Source organism: Myxine glutinosa, chromosome 1 (assembly GCF_964187855.1).
Source record: "Myxine glutinosa chromosome 1, kmMyxGlut1.1, whole genome shotgun sequence".
NCBI lineage: Eukaryota > Metazoa > Chordata > Myxini > Myxiniformes > Myxinidae > Myxine > Myxine glutinosa.
In genome coordinates this window covers 368,863,414-368,886,441 of record NC_136261.1, presented here as the reverse complement: position 1 = coordinate 368,886,441, position 23,028 = coordinate 368,863,414, and the positions used below count along the sequence as shown (strand labels likewise).

At 46.0% G+C, this 23,028-nt stretch overlaps 2 protein-coding genes across 2 annotated transcripts in view; one reads left to right on the top strand and one right to left on the bottom strand.

The window, feature by feature from the left end:
• LOC137414956 (E3 ubiquitin/ISG15 ligase TRIM25-like) overlaps positions 1-23,028 on the bottom strand; it is a 1,058,494-nt gene that overhangs the window by 720,870 nt on the left and 314,596 nt on the right. The gene's annotated exons all lie outside the window — the stretch shown is intronic.
• The window catches only part of LOC137419277 (dynein axonemal intermediate chain 1-like), a 99,431-nt gene continuing 96,341 nt past the window's right edge, over positions 19,939-23,028 (top strand). Inside the window, exon 1 of the mRNA XM_078771111.1 lies at positions 19,939-20,013. Within this exon, the coding sequence (XP_078627237.1) occupies positions 19,939-20,013 (75 nt within the window). The remainder of the gene's footprint in view (positions 20,014-23,028) is intronic.

Sequence of the window (23,028 nt, the reverse complement as noted above, 5' to 3'; positions counted from 1 at the left end):
GTAAGGGACTGACAACGAGGCTGGACGAGGTGATAGAGGTAATGGAGACGAAGGACCGGCAGGTGAGGACGCACATGGAAACGGTCAAGGTAGCCTTGGAGGACGAGCTTGAGGAGACGTACCGGGGAATAAAAGAGGTGAAGCAGAAATTAGAAGAAGTGGAAGAAGGGATGAGCGAAATTAAGAAGCGACGGAGAGGGGATAAGAAAGAGATAAAAGAGGAGATAAAAGAATTGGTCCAAAGTCTGTGTTTGGATCGTGATGATGTGCTCATTAACCGGATGAGGGATTCGCAGGTGATGGAGGAGAAGCGAAGAGGAAGAGGACCCGGTGTAAGTGGTGACCAATATGGTCGTGCGTATGATGCGCCAGGGGATTTAAGAAGCTTGGGGGTCGAGATGGACCCGGGTGTTCGTGAGAGGCCATTGGTGAAGTGTGCGACAGGTCTGGTGTGCGAAAAAGGAGTGTGTGCGAGAAAGTCCGACTCTGGGGTGTGTGAGGAAAAAGTGCGTGCCAAGGAGTGAGGGTGCTGGCGAGAGTGAGTCGGTCGTTAGCACGTGTGCGAGGGAGCACATGGAAGCGTGGTGTGGTAAGTGTTACAGAGGGTGTGACGGGAGAGTGTGCGTGAGAAAGGTGTGTGACGGACAGGTGCATGAGGAAAGAGTGCACTGTCAAGAGTAAGGGTGAGTGCGCTGTCAAGAATAGAGGTGAGAGTAGTGAGAGTGACAAGGAGCGTGAGTTGGTTGTGACAGGTGAGCGAGGATGTACACCTGGGATGGAAGGATGCACACCTGGAATGGTAGAGCGTGAGTGGGAATGCACGCTGGAGTTGGTGGTGAGGCACGTGGTTGGGTGTGCGAATGAGGGCACACCTGTGATTGTCACAGAGGAGGTGACCGAGGAAGGGGCGCGAAGAGGTGTATTGGTGAGGTGTGCGAGTGACGAATGTGTGCCAAGGTGTTCGGTGGTCAGGGGTGTGACCAAGGCTGTGAGTGGAATGAGTGTACCGAGGTGTGTAAGGAAAGGTACGAGGAGCATGGAAACGGCTGGATGTGTGAGCAAGGAACGGGCTGTGGGGTGTAAGAATCCAGGTGAAGCATCGACGGTAACCAGGTTAGAGGTTTAGGTCGACTTTTAGCCGAAGCGGGCCCTCGGTGCGTGCCGGGCCTCGCTTTGAACGGCCGCGTCCGTGCTCCACTAGGCGGAGCGGGCAGCCCGATAGAAAGGGTCGTCATGGCGACCACTTTTTGGTGAGACGTGCCGGCAGGTCGAGATCGGGCAATTGGATGGCTCCGTGCCGAGATGGTGCGTGGGATCTCGGCACGGGTAAGCCCCGGTCCCTGCACCGAATGCCGGACGCATCCAGCCGCTGGCACGGAACAACCCGCATTCATTGCTCGGCTTTACGAAGCCGGGCTTTAGGCAGGAATTGGCGCACCGAGAGGCATTGGTGAGTAGACTGGGTGATGAGGTTAGTGTTTTGGCCCCAAAATTAGAGAAAAACAAAATTTGATGATTGGCAAAGGATTGGCAGAGTGATGATTGGTAATGGTACAGTGATTGGCAGATGATTGGCAAATTTTTGATTTGTTGAAATTTGATGTGCAAAATTGGTAGTGAGCGATGGGCCCGGTGGGTAAGGCTGGCATCCCTGCCGCCCTTCCCATATGTGGGGGCAAAGGAGCTATAGTTTATGGGGTGTATGGCAGTGAAAACTAGCCCGGGTGGGTTAGGTTATATTGATAGGGCCCTAGGAGATGACATTAGGTGACGTTAAGGTTAGATAGTGACTGATACCTGTAGTGGGGACGCAGGTAGATTAGTAAGGATTATAATGACGAGGGAGCGCAATAGGTTAAAGGGACGACTGGGAAGCGCAAGTTTCAGAAGGGAGTAGTTAGATGAGATGATGCTGTGTGAGGATTGAACAGGTGTGATTGCACAGGTGTGCAACTGGACAGGTGTGTGGAGCAGTGTGTGAGTAATGAGTGTTGTGGATCAGCGCGAATGCGCTTGGGGGAGAGAAGGGTGCAGGTGGCACCAGGTGTGAGAGCACAGGTGTGCAAGTACAGGTGTGTGGAGAGAGTTGGAGTAAGTGGTACGGAGTGGTGTGCATGGTGCGAAGGTGTGGATGGGGGAAGAGTGGACCCCTTTCACGAGTACCCGGGGCGGGTAGTGTAAGTGTTAGGTAGAGGGTATAGGTAAATTGTGGTTGGATATTGGCATTTGTGGTGCGGTTGCAGAATGGTGTTGTGAATGGGTGCATTAGTGTTGTGGAAATGGGCTGGGCGTGTAGCCTGTTAGTGTGTGTAGTTGGTTGGGCACTCCACCACTGTGAGGATGTCGGCCAGGTGAGGCCGCAGGTGGGCTCTGGGAGCCGGTAGTTGTGAGTGGGTGCCTGAGGATCCCGGGTGTGGATCGGGCAGCCCAGTGCCAGGGAGGGCACCGAGTGGGGAGAGCGCCAGAGGGCCTTCCCCAGGTAGTTAGGTTAGGGTAAGGAGCAGGTAAGCTCGGAGGCAACTGCAGTGGTGGAGGTGTGCAGGTGGGGTAGACCCGCTGGGAGAGGTACACGCCACAGCCCAGAAATTGTGCGAGGGCACCGAGAGATGAATCGGGGGAGTGAGACCCCAAATTGAAAAGCACCACAGTTGGCCAATGGGAATTGGTTTTTAGAACCCATAGTGTAAGAGGGCCAATGGTTTGGCCGGAGAAAGACCCCGGGTAGTGTAAAGTTGTTAAAGTCACTTAGGAAATAGTTAGGATTGATGAACCTGTCGCACCATACGCAGCCACTTACCTGTGGTGATGATGATGACTCCACACCTGTGTTTTCTTTGTTTTGTTGTAGGAAATGAGATTGCTGTGGATTTGTGAGACGCATCACGACGTGGATGAGACATTGGGGTGATTCCATCTCTCCCTCCCTAGGAGGGACTGATGATGAATTGGTAATGGCAAATTTTGATGTTGAGTTGGAGATGGCAAATTTTGATGAAAGTTGAAAATGGCAAATTTGATTGGTTAGGAGGGAGAGAAGACGAATTTGGTTTATGGGAGGAACGGGGAAGACAGTAGGGATGTTTGTTGATTTGTAAAGTAGATGTTTATGGGTAGTGTTGTGTTTTGTGGATACAGTAAGGGGTAAGGGAGGGGCCATGTAGGTTACTTGGTGGGGGGGGGGGGGGGCGTACGGTAGGAACGTACCTGTCTCACCTGGTTCCCATGTGCCCCCAGTGTGCATTACCTTGCATTGCGTTGCACTTTTGCGCCCTTACCACCTTACTCACTTGTCTGCTTCTTTTGTCTCCCACCTCCGAGGATCTGGCTTTGGGGCAGAGAGAGAGGAGAGAGAGGTGCTGGCTACGCAGTTGTGGGCCTGCACTTTCGCTGCTTGCTGCCTGGATCGATACACCATATGGACCGCAATGTTTGTGGCCACCCACAATGGACCGCAGTTCTTTTGCGGCCAAGCACCACCCATGGATGGACCTATGGGTCAACGTGGCACCTATGCCATACAGGTGAACCACTTATAGTTGACACCACTGAAGGCCACAATACGGAAATGGACGCGGTTGGCGCCTTTCTTTATTTTTGAAAGAAGTACGAAGGCCAAGTGCACCACACGAAGGCAAGACCAGCGGCAGAACATCGGCCGGCTGCGACACCACACAATGATTCATAAACACTTTATTGGTGCACCGGATGGTGCTGACTGTGTGATGGGGTGGTGCTTTTCGTGCTGGGGAAAGGGTGCTCTGCACGTTATTAAAGGCCGTAGGCCACAGAGCACTTGTGGGTTGGTGTATCGATGCTGGCATGCGTGCTCCCCCTATGCATAACATCTGCATGTGTCCCTCCAAAAACAGGTCCTGGATCGTAGTGTAAATAGCAGCGTAGTCTTGTAAATAATGCTCCCTACCGGCTGTATGTTTAGTTTGCGAATTCTTTCCGGATTCGGTTATCCTGTGGGTGTGTTTCTGAGAGGAGAAGGGTGCAACGTCGCAGGGGGACATATTTACTCATTTGTGAATATCTGTAAAACTGTCGCACTCAGGGTAGAGTTAATAGTAGTGGGAACTACATCTGAGTGCCACACTAAACTAGGTAAAAATTTATCAGGTCGGGACGCCCCGAGGGTAGAGAAGGGTGCAATGTTGCGAATATGGAATTTGGCCTCCATATCCGCTTGTAAATATTCCCCTATTTCCCCAATACTCCCCAACTATCCCCAATCCCCCATTCCCTAGTCCCATTGTCTGTAAACAACACTCTGTAGAACCGACCTTCCCCTCTTTCCCCCATTAAATGTCGTGCCCAGGTCCACCGCATCTCACGTAGACAACTTTCGGACATCTTGCTAGTTATTCTTAGTCTATGTCAGTTAAGGACTCGTTTCCATTAATTCTGACTCTTCGTTGCACCAGAATGTGATTATATGGCACCAGTAGTGAGTTTAGGACCTCCCCATACCTCCTCCCGTCTTCTTCCCCAAACAACAACAACAACAACAACAACTACAACTACAACTACAACTACAACAACAATTACAACAACAACTACAACAACGGCGCTGCGCGGGGGAGTGTGCGTCCTCACACCGGCTCGGTTAGCCGCCATTGACGATGCGCTCCGACGGGGTTACCACGAAGGGGCTCCTTGTCAGCCCCTCGTCAAGGGCGGAGCCGGTAACCCCCCCCCCCCCCCCGCACGCACCCAATGAGAAGCAACGTGCCGATTCCATCTGGGGCGGAGCTAACGAGCCGAGGGCGTGTCACTCCCCGCCGGATATACGCGGCCACGTACCGGACGTGACGTCAGATGCGCCCCCAGCTTGAAGAAGAGCAAGTCACTACCTCCGAGCGCTGCGACCTCCCCGCATCTCTAGACCGGACCGGGTCGATCCTGCCCTGAGCCCAGGTGCACCTGGAGCCATCGATACCCGCCTTTCCTTGCCATCAATCCCCGTGTGAGTCAGCCTTTGTCCCGTTTATCTGTCGTCTGTTGGGGTTAATATAAGTGTGTCTAAGTGCCTGTCTTTCTATGATGTCCCTCTTGTAGTTGTAATCTAACCTTCCGCCTTAATATAACCTCCTCCGGAGGTCTTGAGAACTGAACCCTTGGTGTCGTGTCATTTGAAACCCAGCCGTGTGTCCTTTTCCTTCATTGACCTAGCATAGCGCGACTCGGCAACGTTCGAGTATAATCGGGTAACTTGTGCAGACGTGGTCATACCAAACCGCTCGGTAAACTAACATCCACGACCGCGTCTGTAACAATATATATATATATATATATATATATATATATATATATATATATATATATATATATATATATATATATATAGTATATATATATATATATATATATATATATATATATAGTATATATATATATATATACAGTATATATATATATATATATATATATATAATTATAAAATTGAAATCTTGCGTGTTTGTATGTAACATTCGATCGGTCCGGGGGCGTGGCTTACCCCTTTGAGAGAGTAGTAATATCCACCATTTTATTAACTCGCATAGCTTTGAGGCATTTTGTAGGCCCATGGTGTTTTGCTCTCTCTCTCAGTTTTATTTCAAATCAAATTCGATATATCATTTCGTTTTTCACAGTCGCTAACATAGTTTTAGACTCGGTTGAAAAAAAACGGGAAGAAAATCCGATGAAAGTTTCCGTTTATAGAACGAAATGAATTCTGAAAGGCTTGTATCTTCAAGGCCATTGAGTCTGTTTCACGCCTTTATCTTCAATCTAAGTCGCCATCTGATTTCATTTTTATCGATGGTTTTAGACTCGGTAAAATAAATAATTGAGAACATTCACGCACACACGGGAAATTGCAGAGATATATTTTAAAAATCGCGCCACGTTGATATACGAAAATACACCGCCTAAAATAACAGACATACAGTATATATCTTCGTCATTTCATTCAACATTATTACCCGGAAGTAAAATATGTTTCAGGAAATTACCGAGAGATATTTCTTCGATTTTTAAAATTATTTATATGCGCATACACTTTAAATAGGTTTATTTGAAATCTTTAATTTTCACAATGTAATTTATTTGTCATTTGATGATCGGCAAAACCATAGCACAAACACAATACTATTTGCAGGAAGAATGTCGTATCAACCCTCCGACGGCGCTACGGACGCGGACAACGAATCACACCTCACGTCTATGGACGCGAATAGCAACATCTGCACGAATCAGTCATCAATGATTTTCATTGACGCGCCTGGAGGCACAGGGAAGACGTTTCTTATTAACCTGATTCTCTCTAAAGTGAGAGCGAGTGGAGAAGTTGCCCCCTGCGGTGGCCTCATCTGGCATAGCTGCTACCCTCATGCCTGGTGGAAGAACAGCGCACTCAAGGTTCCAAATCCCTCTGACACTGAGGGAAGATGGCGTATGCAACATCGATAAAAATTCCACTATCGCAGACCTCTTTCGAAGTACAAAACCCATCGTGTGGGATGAGTGTCCTATGATCAGGAGAGAGAGTTTCGAGGCTGTGGATCGCACGTTGCGTGATGTATGTGACAAAGACGAGCCTTTTGGAGGGATCTTGACGATATGCTGTGGTGATTTCCGTCAACGTGATCGGAGATAAGGGCCGAAATCACGTGTCACAGGTAAGTGATTTAGAACGCTGGAGAGGTGAGCCTTATGGCTTGCTGGCCCAAATAATCTCCCTGATGATGTCCAGCGTTCGCTTTAGTTCTATTCTCATATCTATTCAAACTGACATTGACCCAACGGGTCATGGGTCGTCTCGGGGTAGCATCATCATCATCATTGGCTGAGGGGTCACATCATTGGCTGAGGGGTCACATCATTGGCTGAGGGGTCACATCATTGGCTGAGGGGTCACATCATTGGCTGCGGGGTGGCATCATTGGCTGAGGGGTCTTCTCCTCACTGCTCATTACTAAAAACTGCTCTTCTATGTGAGGATTGATAAATAAAAGCAATTAGAACCAGTAAATTTAGTTTTATATGGCATTTTGCCTCTCTATTTGAAAGTGTGAGAAAGTTATATATCTTCACCATAGGTTGACCTTTGACCCCCATTGTAACCATGTTAACCCCTTAATTATATATTAAATAACATTGACCCAACGGGTCATGTGTCGTCTAGTATATATATATATATATATATATATATATATATATATATATATATATATATATATATACACATATATATACAGTATATATATACATATATATACATATATATATATATATATATTAACTTGGAAGGTAAACACAGGGCTGTAAGTTACCAGCGAGGTGTTAAATCACTCACGGGACCCCTCTCTATAAGTAATGAGCACATAAGCCCACCACAACCCTCCTATCGACAAAGAAGTGGTTAATTTGGACAACCACCAAAACCGCAGGTTATACATGACTTTAGTGCGTGCATGTTGCCTGCGGTAAAATAACTTCGGGATTTAATCTATCCCCTCCGTCAGCCCACCTTTAGATAAATACGTTGTTAACCCTATCTACCACATAATGTTATTTAAGGTACTAGGGCATGCCCGTACTATATATATATCTAAAATTATATCCCCCCCCCTCTATTTACATGAAATGGTTTGGTCCATTCGCAAAGCCAAACCGAACGGCTTGCGAGTACGGTGACAATCCCCCCCCCCCCCCTCTATTTATATGAAATGGTTTGGTCCAAAGCGAACGGCTTGCGGAGTTTGGTAAATAAATCGCCATAGCTCGGTAACTACTTCTCCGATTAATATGAAACCTTGAAAAGGCACATCCTCGGGTCCCCAGCAATATACCTGGCAAGTTTCAAGTATATCGGACCCGTGGTTGTCGAGAAACAGCGGTCACAGACAAACGACACACACACATACACACACACATACACACACACATACACACACACATACACACAGAGATTACTGGAATTATAGATAGATTCTCCCCGAATATGGGGGTAACGGCCCCCTCTTAGTGCGGTAACCCGATTAATTTAATTATTTAATTGAGGAACTCCCAAGCTCCATTTAAATAAGATAATGTCGCTCTCCATTGTTTATATAGCAATTCCTGGCACCATTCTGTCAACACATTCCTTCAAGGTGAACAACACATCCGCAGATGGCGCAGACCCATCGGCCGATGGGTCTGTATTGTCATTTCTCGTGCATCCACAGATGGGTCAGACCCATCGGCCGATGGGACCGATCCACAGATGGGTTCCAACATATATATATATATATATATATATATATATATATATATATATAATCGTGTTTTTGAAAGATAAACTTGTATTTAAATATTTATTATTAAACTGGATTTAATGACGATGAAATAGTCCAAAACATATCTGGCCTGTTGTCTGAGGAAAGAGTCTTCTTCTTCATAACAATACATTGTGTACTTAAGCCTAGGTCACACATAGGCGGATTTGTCGGCGACTACTGTCGACTGAAAAAATCGCCACCACCCGCCGACAATCGTAATGAAACCGTAATGGACGGTCGCCTGTAGTCGTGGTTATCCTCCCCAGGTCGCCTGCAGTCGGCAAGAGTCGCAAAGGGGCAAAATAATTTTTAAAATGTTTTAAAATGGCGCGCTCAGTCGCAATCGAAAAAAATCCGCCATGCTGTCGCGATGGAACCGCCATGCTGTCGTCGGTATCCGTAATAAGACCATAAAGCGGCCGCAACCCAGTCGCTCATAGTCTTCCGCAATCGCCCCAGCATCGCCCCACCAGCCAGCACGGCAGAGATGCGAATGCCATACGGCCTTCCTGCGGCATCTTCCCGACTACGGGCCGACACTGTTGCGGCTGCGTATCGACTACAGAAGAACTGCCACGTCTCCCCTGTGGCTATGGGAGACTGACGACGACAGCAGTAGGACAAGTGGCGGCCGAGTTACGGCCATTGGCGACAGAGATACGACTGCCTTGCGACTGCATTACGACATACCACGATTCCATGGCAAGACAGGATGGTGTGAGGGTCTCCGTGGAGTGAGGTCCTGTGGTGCCGACAAGGATATGGCTTTATTGTTTGGACTTGGGACTTTTGGGAACTTTATTTTTGGGACTTTGGTCCTTTGGAAACTTTATTTATGGGACTTGGGACCAGTGGAAATAATTTGTTGGACTTTATTTCCATTCTCTCTCCCTGCAGAAAAGTTTGATTATTACATTACAATGATACATCTTTATTAACTTTCTTATTGTACATCAAACATCTTTATGCTTCATATCACACATCATTGAAATGAATAAAGTGAAATGTAAAATAGAGAAATAAAGATTTAAAAAGGTGTGTGAATCGTCTCCAATCGCCGGCGGTCTTATTGCAGTCTTGCGGACGTCGGAGTAAACCGCCACCCGGCCCCAATGCAGTCGCCGCGATCCGCCATCGGTCGTAATCCAGCCGCCAGACTGTCGCCACGCTACCGCCGTGCATCCGCAATGCAGTCGTCGTCGATCTTCAACAGTCGCCATCCCACTCGGGGCGTCGTCGCAATGCAGTCGCAATGTGGCCGCCTGCAGTCGCCATACTGCCGCCTGACCATATTTGACCACCCGAAATCGCCAGTAGTCGCCGAAAAATCTTGATCGCCGGCAGTCGCCAGTAGTCGCCAAAATATCCGCCTATGTGTGACCTAGGCATTAGCAGTGTGTCCCTATAACCTGGCTTTGCCCACTACCTGGACTCTTTGCCCACAAAATTTTGGTTGTTTTTTTTCCCTTCGTTACTAATATCAAAACCTTATAGATCTTCACTCAACTACCTCATCCCTCAATCTGTCCCTCTGTCTCCAACAGGAGCTTAATGAAGAGATTAAACGCACACTGACGACGCGCAATCCACAAGCTCCGCGGAATATTATTCGCTTCAGCTACCATGTACGGATGTTACTTACTTCAGCTACCATGTACAGATGTTACTTACTACAGCTACCATATATGGATGTTACTTACTACAGCTACCATGTATGGATGCTACTTACTACAGCTACCATGTATGGATGTTGCTTACTTCAGCTACCATGCACAGATGTTATTTACTACAGCTACCATGTACGGATGTTACTTACTTCAGCTACCATGTACAGATGTTACTTACTACAGCTACCATGTATGGATGTTACTTACTACAGCTACCATGTATGGATGTTACTTACTACACCTATCATGTATGGATGCTACTTACTACTGTGACCAATGGATGTTACTTGCTACAGCTACCATGTACAGATATTACCTACAGCTACCGTGTACGTCTGTTACTAACGACAGCTACCATGAAAGGATATTACTACAGCTACCATGTATGGATGTTAATTACTACTGCGACCATGTATGGATGCTACTTACTACAGCTACTATGTAAGGATGTTACTTACTACAGCTACCATGTATGGATGTTACTTACTACAGCTACCATGTATGGATGTTACTTACTACAGCTACCATGTATGGATGTTACTTACTCATGCAACCATGTATGGATGTTACTTACTACAGCTACTATGTAAGGATGTTACTTACTACAGCTACCATGTATGGATGTTACTTACTACAGCTACCATGGATGGATGTTACTTACTCATGCAACCATGTATGGATGTTACTTACTACAGCTACTATGTAAGGATGTTACTTACTACTGCTACCATGTACGGATTGAACACACGTCCGATATTGTTTGAGCGATGTGCACATATCAATGCCACAAGGGGCTTTCCTTTTTTTATGGAATAGCCCATCGGGCAAAGCCATCGAGAACAGTGTTTGTCCGTATGTATGTCCCCTCAAACGTATACCAATCAGAGATGAGGATCTGGTCACATGACAGGGTGATGTGTTTACATCTGATGTCATTATGGCGGTTTCTGCGGCTGACTCTCCACACTCCGCCATTTTCATTCCAATTTTGTTCATGCCGAACATATCGTCGAACCTGTCATATATCACAATCTCCATGCTCCACCTTTACGATTTTTATTCAGTGTGAAACACAAACAAACCGATTGTTAAAATGACCATCAAATATCGAAAGCATCGGTGTTATGTCTCTTCCAACAATACGTACGTATAGGCCTTAGGCTTTATGACTCACCTTCAGACTGCTTCGGACAAATTAAGCCCAGGTTTCTTAATGCAGTAGTGTATCGTTACAGTACCATCGTTTTCATAACAATAATAATATAGTAAATATAACCACAATACTTTAATCCCAGTGTCGTGAATGAAAAGCTAATGGATCGAAGTGGTGTATCGTTCATGAATCAATGATAAGCGGTGTAACCGCGGAAGTAAGGAATTAGTCTCGGTTTTTTAAATAGTAATATCATTTTCGTAACAATGATAATGTAACGTTATTATTATAGTAAATCTAATCGTTACACTAATCCCTTCGTAGTGACTGCAAAGTTACTAGAGGTTAAAATATATCTTCTGTATATTAAAGTAGCGAAAGTTTTGTGTTACCCTACGTCATTACGTCATTACGTCTATCTTCAATTGAAGTTTCAAACAAGCTCGGCTTCACCGCTTATTATCTCTTTGATTCGAAGATCCACAGCACCTGGCCCTGCCATGTAAGACCATGGAACATCACCAGCACTGTGAATAATGATCCGGTAAAGTACGATGGTGTACATTTCACTACTTCACTGTGTGTGCAGGACCAATAATTTGTTCAGAGCACAGTTAATGACTTAGCTGTGCACTTCATTCTGGAAGGAGATCTTAATGTTGAGCATTCAAATGAAGCGTTCAGAGGTGAGGTACATTGATAGGTCGCCATATGATCTTGCTGTGTGTGATGGGTAAAGTATAGTTAATCTCAATGTTGATAAATGTTTACTCACCTTAATGTAATCAAATCTACTGAAAATGCTCTACACCGTTGATTTATGAAGAGGAGAATATAGGGTGGAAGGACCGGTGTTGAGGATTGCAGTCGTACTGTTGGGTCCAGTTATTAACGAAGTGTCGGGATTGACTTGGAATCACTCGGCCTTAGTGGGAGAAAGGTTCACCTGCTGTAGCCTTCGAGAGCAGCCTGTGAGGGGCAGTGAGGTGCAGTCACGAAGCGAGGAATTGGGCATCTTGAGCTTTTCTTCAAAGGCAGTACTTAGACACTCAGCTTGTCCATGAACAGAATCCAGCATGATCCCATGGTTGTGGGATATGTGGAGGGACCTTTGGTTTCCATCTTTCGAATTTGCCTTCCAGGTCGGAAATTCCATCTTATTTATTGGGAATGTCTCTCCACAAACATACGGTTGGAATACCAGAGTTGGAATATTGAACAGGACAGACAGGTTGAGCATGAAGGAATGAACTAGTGAAGAAGGTAAAACATTTGAGGATAAAGTTCCAGAAACTGTCAATATCTGAAGGCTCTCTGAAGGCCGTGAGGGTAACACCTTCAAGAGCACATTACCTGAAGAGCCAAATGTAGTATATTGAGACAAAGCCAGGCGAGGGGGTTGAGTTTAACAGAACAAAGTAAAACAAAGAATGAGAGCCATTTCTGAAGATGTGAGTTGGAAATTAAACATATTGAGGAAGGCTTACCTACGTTTTCTCAAAAGGTCTTAGCTTCAACATTGTCCTCATCTTCAAGGCTCACTTCAGTACAACTGTCATAATAGCTGATAAAGTGTGTACGTGTTAAGAAAAGGATGACTTGGGATGAGAATACAGAAAAGCATCCATATAGACAAGTGTTGAAGTGTGCATGAACAAAGTCATGAACACTTGTAAATATTTTAATAACACTGGGAAAATACTCATTTGGTTACAACAGAAATACATTATATATACAGACTTGGCATTTAATATGGAATATATATTTTTTCTTGACTTGGGTTTGCTTTCTTAACTCAGTATATCAATCTGGTGAGTTTCTTTTACACTTTGGTGATTTATTTGTTAAAAGAACCATGTCACTGATTGTCTGTCGCAGCAAGAAGTCAACAACAGGATAAAATCACAGGTGGCGTGGCAAAATGTACGGACAGGTGCATTTGACGATTGGCTTCACAGTCGGGTATACAAGGGTTGTTGCGTTCTGTATTAGTGAAAACCAACTGCTGCACATCTCCAAAAGTTATTGTCGTTTCCTCTGGAGATGGTCCGTCAACTCGACAATGCTGTTTGTCATGGAGTGGTGGCTTTACGAAATTACGGCATGAAAGAGCGTGCTATTGCTCGGCAGTATGGCATCACTCAAGGTCAGGTGTCAAAGATCCTGAAACGAAATGCTCAGAGGGGTGTCCCTACTCCAATACCGAGGCCAGGACGTCCCCGCAGAACCACAAGGAGGGATGATCGCCAGCTGCACCGGTTAGTCCGCAATGGCCATACCAATTCAGCTAATCGGCTTAGGGCTGAGTGGCAGCAACTGACAAATGTGCCTGTATCCAGAAGGCTAGTCAACCAACGACTGGTTCAAGCAGGCTATCATCCCAGGCGTCCCCTGAGAAAGCCAGGCCTCACCAGACAACACCGCCAGCGCTGATTGCAGTGGGCCAGAGAGCACCGTCAATGGCAGCCAGGTCACTGGGATCATGTGATCTTCAGTGACGAGTCTAGATTTCTGGTCTATCTTCAAGATGGCCGTGTCCGAGTGCGCAGACAAGGGCATGAAGCCTACAACAAAGATTGTATAGTGCCAAGAGTCCAAGTTGGAGGTGGTGGGGTGACCGTTTGGGCTGCTTTTCATGCAGGGGGCAAAAGTGACCTGGTTGTTCTGAATGGAATCCTGAACCGGTTCAAGTACAGGGCCATTCTGGAAGAAACATTGCTTCCATTTGCTCGTGCAGCCTTTCGAGGAAATTTTGTCTTCCAAGATGACTATGCACGGCCTCATCGTGCTCGCATGATCCAACACTCTCGTGCTGACCGTGGTGTAGAGCATATGGAGTGGCCTGCCATGTCCCCGGATATGAATCCGATAGAGAACTTGTGGGCAGAATTATCGCGTCAAATCGACCACTTGGACCAGCAGCCGACCTCTGTGCGTGAATTGCAGCAGGCTATTGTCACTGCATGACAAGCGATTCCTGTCCAAACCTTGGCAAATCTCGTGAACAGCATGCCTCAACGTGTACGTGCTCTCCTGAATGCTCGTGGTGGGTTACACGAAGTACTGAACTGTAATTTTACTGTCGGTAATCCCAGTCGTAATTTAACTTTTGTTTTTGTTAAAAAAAATTTTGGCTAATGTGCAAAATAAAGAGTTACTTCTGGAAAACGTACAGAAGTTTAACACAGTGCTGTCCATGAATTGAGTTCGATATCAGTTTACATCACTTTCAAGGATCAATTTATTTGTTTTGAAATGTCAAATGTGGTTTTTGTTTCTTTTAAAGGTCACATTAACAAAACCTAGAATAATTTCAACATAATTCCAATGAACTTTTGGTTCTAAGACATCTTGAAAAGTAAGTTCACCCTCACAAAAAAAATATTCCATATTAAATGCCAAGTCTATATATAAAACTCACAGTACAGGACCTGGGTCGAAATGAGCATTCTTCACCGATTGAGCGAACTGAGCTCAATTTATATCATTTTGAACAATAGGGGAATGATGATTGGGTCTTCACAGTAGGAGGAAGTGGGGAGGAGGGAGATCGGGGGGGGGGGGGGAGATCAGGGGCCGAGGAATTCTGATAAGGGATTAGGGAGGGGTAGATCTGGGGGACGGGGATCACTGATTAGGAAGCAAGAAGTAGGGAGGGGATTGATTGGGGGCCGAGGAAGTTTGGTAGCCATTATCTTCAGCAGGTAACTTGATGACAGAGAAGTTCTGTTGTTTGTTTCACAAACTCTATTCCCTACTTAGTATTTACACAAGACTGCACATGAAAGATATGTATATCTTCGCATCACAAGGCGACTTTTGAGTCTACCAGAGTCTGAGTTATACTCTTGAATTCCTAAGTTTGTAATCTTACTATAAGTCACCAAATGTCCATCTGTCTGTTCAAAGGTACTGTAAAAACTGCTGAACCAATCGCAAAAATATTTTGGGTGGGTAATCCTGGGATCTCCAGGAGTAAAATAGGCTATTTAGTTTTCCCAATTTCAGCTTTGGTCTCCAGCATTCTCAGGTTTGGACTCCCGCATAACATTCACGTTCGCATAACGTTCATTGTGACGATGTTCTCATTGTGACGATGTTGTGACGATGAATGTGTTCACGGTAGTGTTTGACGTGATGGTGTGAACGTAATTTCGTAATGTTTTTCGTTTTGTAATCCTTTAATGAACGTTTAATGTTTAATGAACGTTTAATGCCCTTTGATGTCCGGGGCCGCATGCGCGCACAACTGGACGGGCCAGCGTGTACCTTGCCCTTCGCCGACCGGCTCGGATAAACCGCTGAGCCCCATCCGCGATGGGGACTGGGGCTTGAGACAGTGTCCCACGAACGAGGAATTCCCAGTAAGCGCGAGTCATCAGCTCGCGTTGATTAAGTCCCTGCCCTTTGTACACACCGCCCGTCGCCGCACAAACATCACAATGAAACACAATCACAATTCACATATTCGTGCAATTCGAATAAATACGAATAAATAAATTCGAAATTACAAATGATTAACTGTTTTGATTTTGATGATTTACGCGTGATATGATTTGACGGGTGTTGAAATGAATCGTTTAAAATAAAAAAATTCTGCCTTCAATTTCTGATATTTTTCCTTTTCATTTCGGCTTCACAACTGAAGCCCCGCCCATAGGGCGGGTACCGTTGCTAGTACATAGAAATACACACATCTCAGTAATATAATTAATCCTTTTCTACAGGATCATTATGAACTACAGCATAGTATTATTAAGATTCATCAAAGAACTCAACTATTTCTATCTCGTTGTCATTACAATACATTTTATTAATTAAGAGGATCAGGGACAAGTTTGAATTTGAATGCCAGCGATAACTTGCCTACTCCTGGCCTGTAGAGGTCTTTATAATTCCACACAGGTGAGAAGACAACAAAGATGATATCAGGACAGGACAGGAACATGATAAAGTGAGAGGACAGGATGTTAGGCCGCAGCATGTGCACCGAACACCAGAAAATGTTGGATCCACAATAATAATAATAATAATAATAATAATGCATTTATTTTATATAGCGCTTTTCAGGAAGCCCAAAGACGCTTTGACAGAGTGCAAAACATAATGCATAGCAAAACATAAAAACAATTGCAAAAAAAAGAAGAATCAATAGGGAAATATTCAAAGCACAAAGGAGGGAGAAGGAGAGGAGATAATCAGGGGTTAGATGCTGTGGGTTAAATGTTGAATGCAGTGTTGAACAGGTGGGTCTTGAGTGATGTTTTGAATGTGGTGAGTGAGGAGGAGTCTCTGATGGTGTGAGGTAGCGAGTTCCAGAGGGTGGGAGCAGCGATGGAGAAGGCCCTGTCCCCCCAGGATCTAAATTTGGTCCGGATTGGGGGGGTCAGGAGGTTGGTACCAGCAGAGCGGAGGTTGCGGGTGGGAGTGTGTCTGGAGAGGAGGTCAGCCAGGTAGGATGGGGCCAGGTTATGGAGGGCTTTGTAGGTCAAGAGGAGGATTTTGTACTGGATTCTCTGGGAGATGGGGAGCCAGTGAAGCTTGTAAAGGACGGGGGTGATGTGGTCACGGGTCCGGGAATTGGTGAGTAGACGGGCAGCGGAGTTCTGAATGTATTGGAGTTTATTGGTGATTGTTGAGGGTGAACCATAAAGGAGGCTATTGCAGTAGTCCAGACGGGAAGTGATGAAGGCGTGGATGAGGGTTTCTGCAGCCACGGAGGAGAGGGATGGACGGAGACGGGCGATGTTTTTCAGGTGAAAGAAGGCTGTCTTTGTGATCTGTTTAGTGTATTTGTCGAAGGAGAGGGTTTGGTCAAAGATGATGCCAAGATTCTGGATGTGAGGGGAGATGGATACTGGGAAACCGTCGATGTTGAGGGCAAAGTTATGGGTGGACTTGGTGAGCGTTTTTGGGCCAATGATGATTATTTCAGATTTATCACAGTTAGGTTTGAGGAAGTTGATTTGAAGCCAGGATTTTATTTCAGTGATGCAGTTTGTCAGGATAGAGTGGGTGGCGGTGGAGATGGACTTGGTGGAGATGAAAAGCTGGATGTCATCGGCGAAGCAGTGGAATTGGAGACCATGACGGCAGATTAAGTGACCAAGGGGGGACAGGTAAAGGATGAAGAGGAGGGGGCCAAGAACTGAACCTTGGGGGACACCTTGGGGGAGGGGAGCAGTGGGGGATTTGCAGTTATTGATGGAGATGAACTGACGTCTGTCAGAGAGGTATGATTTAATCCAAGAGAGGGCAGTGCCGGTAATGTTAAAGGTGGTTTCAAGTCGGGTGAGGAGGATGGTGTCAAAGGCGGTGCTGAGGTCGAGGAGGATGAGAATGTTGAGGTTGCCAGCGTCAGAGGAGAGGAGAAGGTCGTTGGTGATTTTGAGGAGAGCAGTTTCAGTACTGTGGTTGGAGCGGAATCCGGATTGGAATGTTTCATACAGGTTATTGGCAGAGAGGTGATGTTTGAGTTGAGTGGCTACAGCGTGTTCCAAAACCTTTGACAGAAAGGGTAGGTTGGAGATGGGTCTGAAGTTATTTAGGGTGTCAGGGTTTAGTCCAGGTTTTTTCAGAATGGGGGTAACAGCAGCAATTTTGAGGGATGGTGGGACGATGCCTGTAGACAGGGAGGAGTTTATTGTTGCAATGATAAGTGGAGAGAGAGCAGGAAGGGAGGCCTTGACAAAGCTGGAGGGGATGGGGTCAAGAGTGCAGGTGGCAGTTTTCATTCCGATGAGGAGTTCAGAGAGGTCAGTAGGGGAGACTGGGGAGAATTGAGACAGGGGATGGCAGGATAAGGGGGGGCAGGTGGTTTGAGGGGGAGCGGGTGCGGCGGTGGTCAAGCTGTTGTAGATGTTTTCAATTTTGCGTTGGAAGAATGAAAGGAAGGAGATGCAGTTGTCTATTGTGAATGACTGGGTGATGGTGTTCAGGGGGCTGAGGAGTTTGTTTATTGTAGAGAAGAGTGCTTTTGGGTTTCCGGAGCCAGAGTGGATAATTTGAGAGTAGTAGGCGGAGCGGGCGCGGGAGAGGGCATCTTTATAGTGTTGTATGTGGTCCTTGTAGGCCTGGGAGTGAACTGTGAGACCTGTTTTATTGCGGAGTCTTTCAAGTTGGCGAGCACGAGTTTTCATCAGGCGGAGTTCAGGGGTAAACCAGGGAGCAGAATGGGTGAAAGAAACTGTTTTGGTTTTTATAGGCGCAAGTTGGTCATGGCAGGAGGAGAGAGTGTGGTTGTAGTAGTCAGTGAGGTCAGAAGGGGTGTGGAGGTCAACGAAGGGAGAAGTGGACATTTTTTCAGAGAGGGTCGATGAGAATGAGGTCGGTGAAAGAGCGTTTAGCTCACGGAAGTTGATAGTGCGATAATGCCTTGGTGCTGGGGTGGGGATGTTGATGGTCAGAGTGATGGCTAGGTGGTCAGAGAGTGAGGTCGGAGCCAGAGAGATGGTGCAAAATTAGTCCAGTAGAGCAGACAAGGTCCAAAATGTGACCACGGTTATGGGTAGGAAAGTTGACATGTTGAGTGAGGTTAAAGCAGGTGAGTAAATCAGTGAAGTCTGTGGTTAGCGTGGAGTCAGTGGAGTCCATGTGGATATTGAAATCACCAAGGAGGAGGATTGAGGGGGAGAGGGAACATAGCTGGGTCAGAAAGTAGGAGAAGTCAGACAGGAATGATGGGTGTGGTTTGGGAGGGCGGTAGACAACAGCCATGACTGACTGTGTGTGACCAGAGAGTTTAAAAGCCAGGTGTTCAAATGATGGAGCAGATGAGATGGAGATGAGGTTGGTCTTGATGTCTTGTCGGTGAATAACGGCAATTCCACCACCTTGGCCCTCCGAGCGTGGTTTATTGATGTAAGAATATCCATTGGGTGTGGTGAGGTTGAGCGTGTAGTAGTCCAGTGGTTGTTGCCAGGTCTCAGTGAGACAGAGAAAGTCCAGTTTATTTTCCAGGATGTAGTCGTTCAGGATGAGGCATTTGTTGTTGAGGGACCGGGTATTGAACAGGGTGAGCTTGATGTTGTTTTGTATGGCGGTATGAATCCAGGTGATTTGGCCAGGGTTCGCAGACAGGAGGTGCGATTTTGTGCGTTGTTGTGACCAGGTGTGTTGGGACGATGAGTGGGAGTGCGCTGAGCCGACCAGAGGATGGGGATGGAGTGACCTGATTGTAAATAAACAAACTTACGACCGGAGCCACGGTGAATGTACCTGGGTCGACGCAGGAGTCCATTCGATTTGATTGCAGAGATGCATGATGGGGTGGAGCGGGTTTTAAGCAGGAGAAGCCTTGCGGCGGAGTACCGCAGAGCCATGCCAGCAGGAGCGAAGGGACGAGCACGAGGCCAAGGGTCCGTGCTGGGAATGTATTATTGATTATTATTAATATTATTGAATATTATTGGATAAATATTATTGAATAAAAAAAATATATAAATATTATATTTCAATAATATTGAATATTATTGAAAATATATTGAATATTATTATTCAATAATAAATATTATTGAATATTATAATAATATTAATAATAATATTATTAATCCGAGGCCAAAATATTATTGAATCCAAGCACACAATGTCCGTCCTTCCATATAAAATGCATTTCCACGCTACACCATCGGCTGGGAACACTGTGGTGAGGTTGGGGTCATAGGATGCTCAGTGTGTGACGTCATGTGAACCTCCATTATGTCCGTGATCCCAGTGTTTATCCTTCGGAAATATAATGTCGGAAAGTGCCTTCAAAACTCCCATGAAACTTCCGGGCCATTGGCCATTTTAACGGCTTCTCTTTGCAGAGATGAACGACACTCTTCGGGAACACGAGCAGCAAGAGGGCAAAGAGCAAGATGGAGAAGACGTGCAGAAAGATGAGGTTGTTGTTTCTTTAAGATACATTTTCTATTATCATGACTTGGAGAGAACAAGTAAATTAAATACACAGGTACACCTGTCATGTAAACTGATCCACATGAATATTTCTGTCGATATTTTGATTTTAAAAAGAAATAATTTTTTCCAGCGACAAAGAACATAGAGGAGCACGTACATGCAGGACAATTACATTGATGAACTTTCATGTGAATTATGAACGCATGAGTTATACACAATGGACAAATCAACATTGCGTATGGAATTTGAACTTGGAATCCCAGGATCAAAACCTATTTGCTTAGGTGGGAGCTCGTGTTAACGTACATTTTATTCCGGCACTCCTTGGAAAAGATTTGAATAAGAGTGCTCCATACCTGTTAAACCATCAGTTGTAAAGGCGAGCGCAAACAAGCCAATGTTACAACAGCGTCAGTCGATGACCTCTGGCTCGAGTACTTACGAAGAAATAATGATCGGATTGGGAATTGCAATTGGAAGGAGACCACGTGGGTCATCAACAAGGTTATCGCGGCTGCTCTAAAATATAATGTTGGAAAGAAAGAAAACAAGGAATAAGGTGGGAGTTGAAATGTTGGAAAAATAATTTGATCTTCCGTGTCTTGCCTCGAGTACAGACATGAAGACGATTGGTTCTGAACAGCCTGATGCTCAACAAGACCCGAGATTTATAAACAAGTTCAATTACAACGAAAGAGGTTCACAGACCTTCGATATCCCACGGCAGGTAATGACCGCACGTGCACACTTGACAACATTGCAGCAAACGTTTTTTTTTTTTTTTTTTGTATACAAGATCGAGGCTCATGAAAGAGCTAACATTAACCACACAAAAATCAAACAGACACATAAAACATATAATAAGGGGAGCGGTAGACAAGATGGGGAGAGAGGGGGAAGGACACAAACACAGCATTTGAGAGCAGGGACATCAGGAGATCTGTGGGAGGGAGAGGGTTTGGGGGGAGGAGGCGTGGGACGTTTTACACACACTTTACACACACTATATGCAGTATTTAGATAGGACTAGGCCTCAAGCTGTGAGCGCAACAAGTACTCAGATGTCCTTGTATTGGGGGTCGAACTCCTCTCTCTCTCTCTTTCCTTCTCCCTCTCTCCCTCTCTTTTCCTTGTTCTAAACCCAATTGATTCTCCAAATTGGAAACCCTCCATCAAGTGGTTCAATTACGGTTGTCGTTCTTATTGGTTGTCATGTTTGTGTTCTTGAAACAGATTAATACTGTTGCGGATCTGCCGCCAGCCTTCTTCCCTTACCAAGGGGGGATTAGTCCCCTTGACTTGACTGACCTGGCGCGACCCGAGACCTATTACGTCCCTTCCGGACAGCGCTAAATAGGGTTTCGGGACCAAATTCGCTGTTACCTAAGTACTAGCGCTGCCCTGAAGCGAGGAAATAAGCCTCGCACGAACCACGTGTGTTGGTGATATGCCAAGCGGTTGCATACACGTGATCCGCACCGTTATAGATGGTGGAACCCGATTCAAGCGGTTCTATTCGTACCACGCTTAGCCAATGGAGAAATCACGGAAACGACCGAATCAGAAGGAAGAACAGAATTTATTTACACGATACAAGGATTGGTAGAAGGAAAGGGACACAGAGCAAGCCTTATGCAGTCTTACTTAATACACCTGGACAAACCGGCCCGTCTCACACACACACTCACATGGGGATTGCTGATGGGCAGGATGATGTTCACCAGCGCGTCCAGCGATGGCTCTCCTGCAGCTCTCTCTGGTCCCCGGTACGTCCCGTGAAGATGGAAGCAGGAGAAGGCAGGAGCTCGTAGCGTGTCGCCTGAACAATCGGGTTATCTCGGGGCGCACGGTAGAGGGCGGACTTTGGCGCGACTGGCGGTTATCCACTCGCTTATTCACTCGCGGTTATGGCCGCGTTCACTCGCATGGCCGAAATGCGCTATATTCGTTACCGGCGCGTCTGGCTGCACCCGCGTACATGTGCGGCCAACGCCTCTTCCTCTATCCCCTGGCGCGCACGTTCTATTGCGAGGGTCAAAGTTCAACAACGGCGAGTGATGCAAATTCTCTGGCACAGTCCTTTCTCCTCAAGTCCTATCGCGCCACTGGTGCAAGTCCAGTCCTATCGCGCCACTGGTGCAAGTCAAGTCCTATCGAGGGCTTTTCATATGGGCTTATATAGACCCGCCCCGCGAACCTTCTGGAACTCACCAGACTCTCTTCACCACGCCCTCTCATGCCATTCCGCTCGAGCTCTGATTGGCTGGTTCATTCTTACCGCCCCCACTGCTGCCGCGCCGAGCTCAACCCTCCTGCACCTTTCGAGGCCTACCTCATGTTACTCGACTAGTGGACAGCCAAATGGGGCAGGGGATGGATTGCGCCCATAGAGGTAGAATGGAGGTTGGAGCAAAATGAATGTAGGGCCTATTCTCCTGTCTTTACACAACGCAGGTACTAAGAGGGGAAATGGCCTATTCTTACACATACTAAGACATAACTATACTACAAATGGGCCTATATATTGCTCGTGTGACTAACTATGGGGGGCAAACCTTTAACCTTTAATGACTTCAATGTGCCAATCCCAAAACCGCAGCACTGCCCCCCTCCCTCGTCAGACTCGTCCCTGAGTCGAAACCACACAGTTGTGAACGACAGGTTTTGAGAAAGACTTGGGACTAGTTTTTAATTACATGTGACACTTAGATGTAGTTCCCCTCTAACATTTACTCTAACCCCGTGTATGTGACAGTTTTACAACACTAAATATGTCCCACCTCATGCGTTGTGTAACTAACTAACAGACTCGCACCCACAACTAACCGAATTGCAGAATTAATTCTCAAACTACACATAAAGCCGGTGGGTAGCATCTTATTTACAATCACAAAACCTAATTATTTACATCTCTACAAACCAGGACCTGTTATTTTTGTGGAAAGAAGATTGGAGGGGAGAAAAAGCACAGCAATGCACCAATACACCAAAACACATT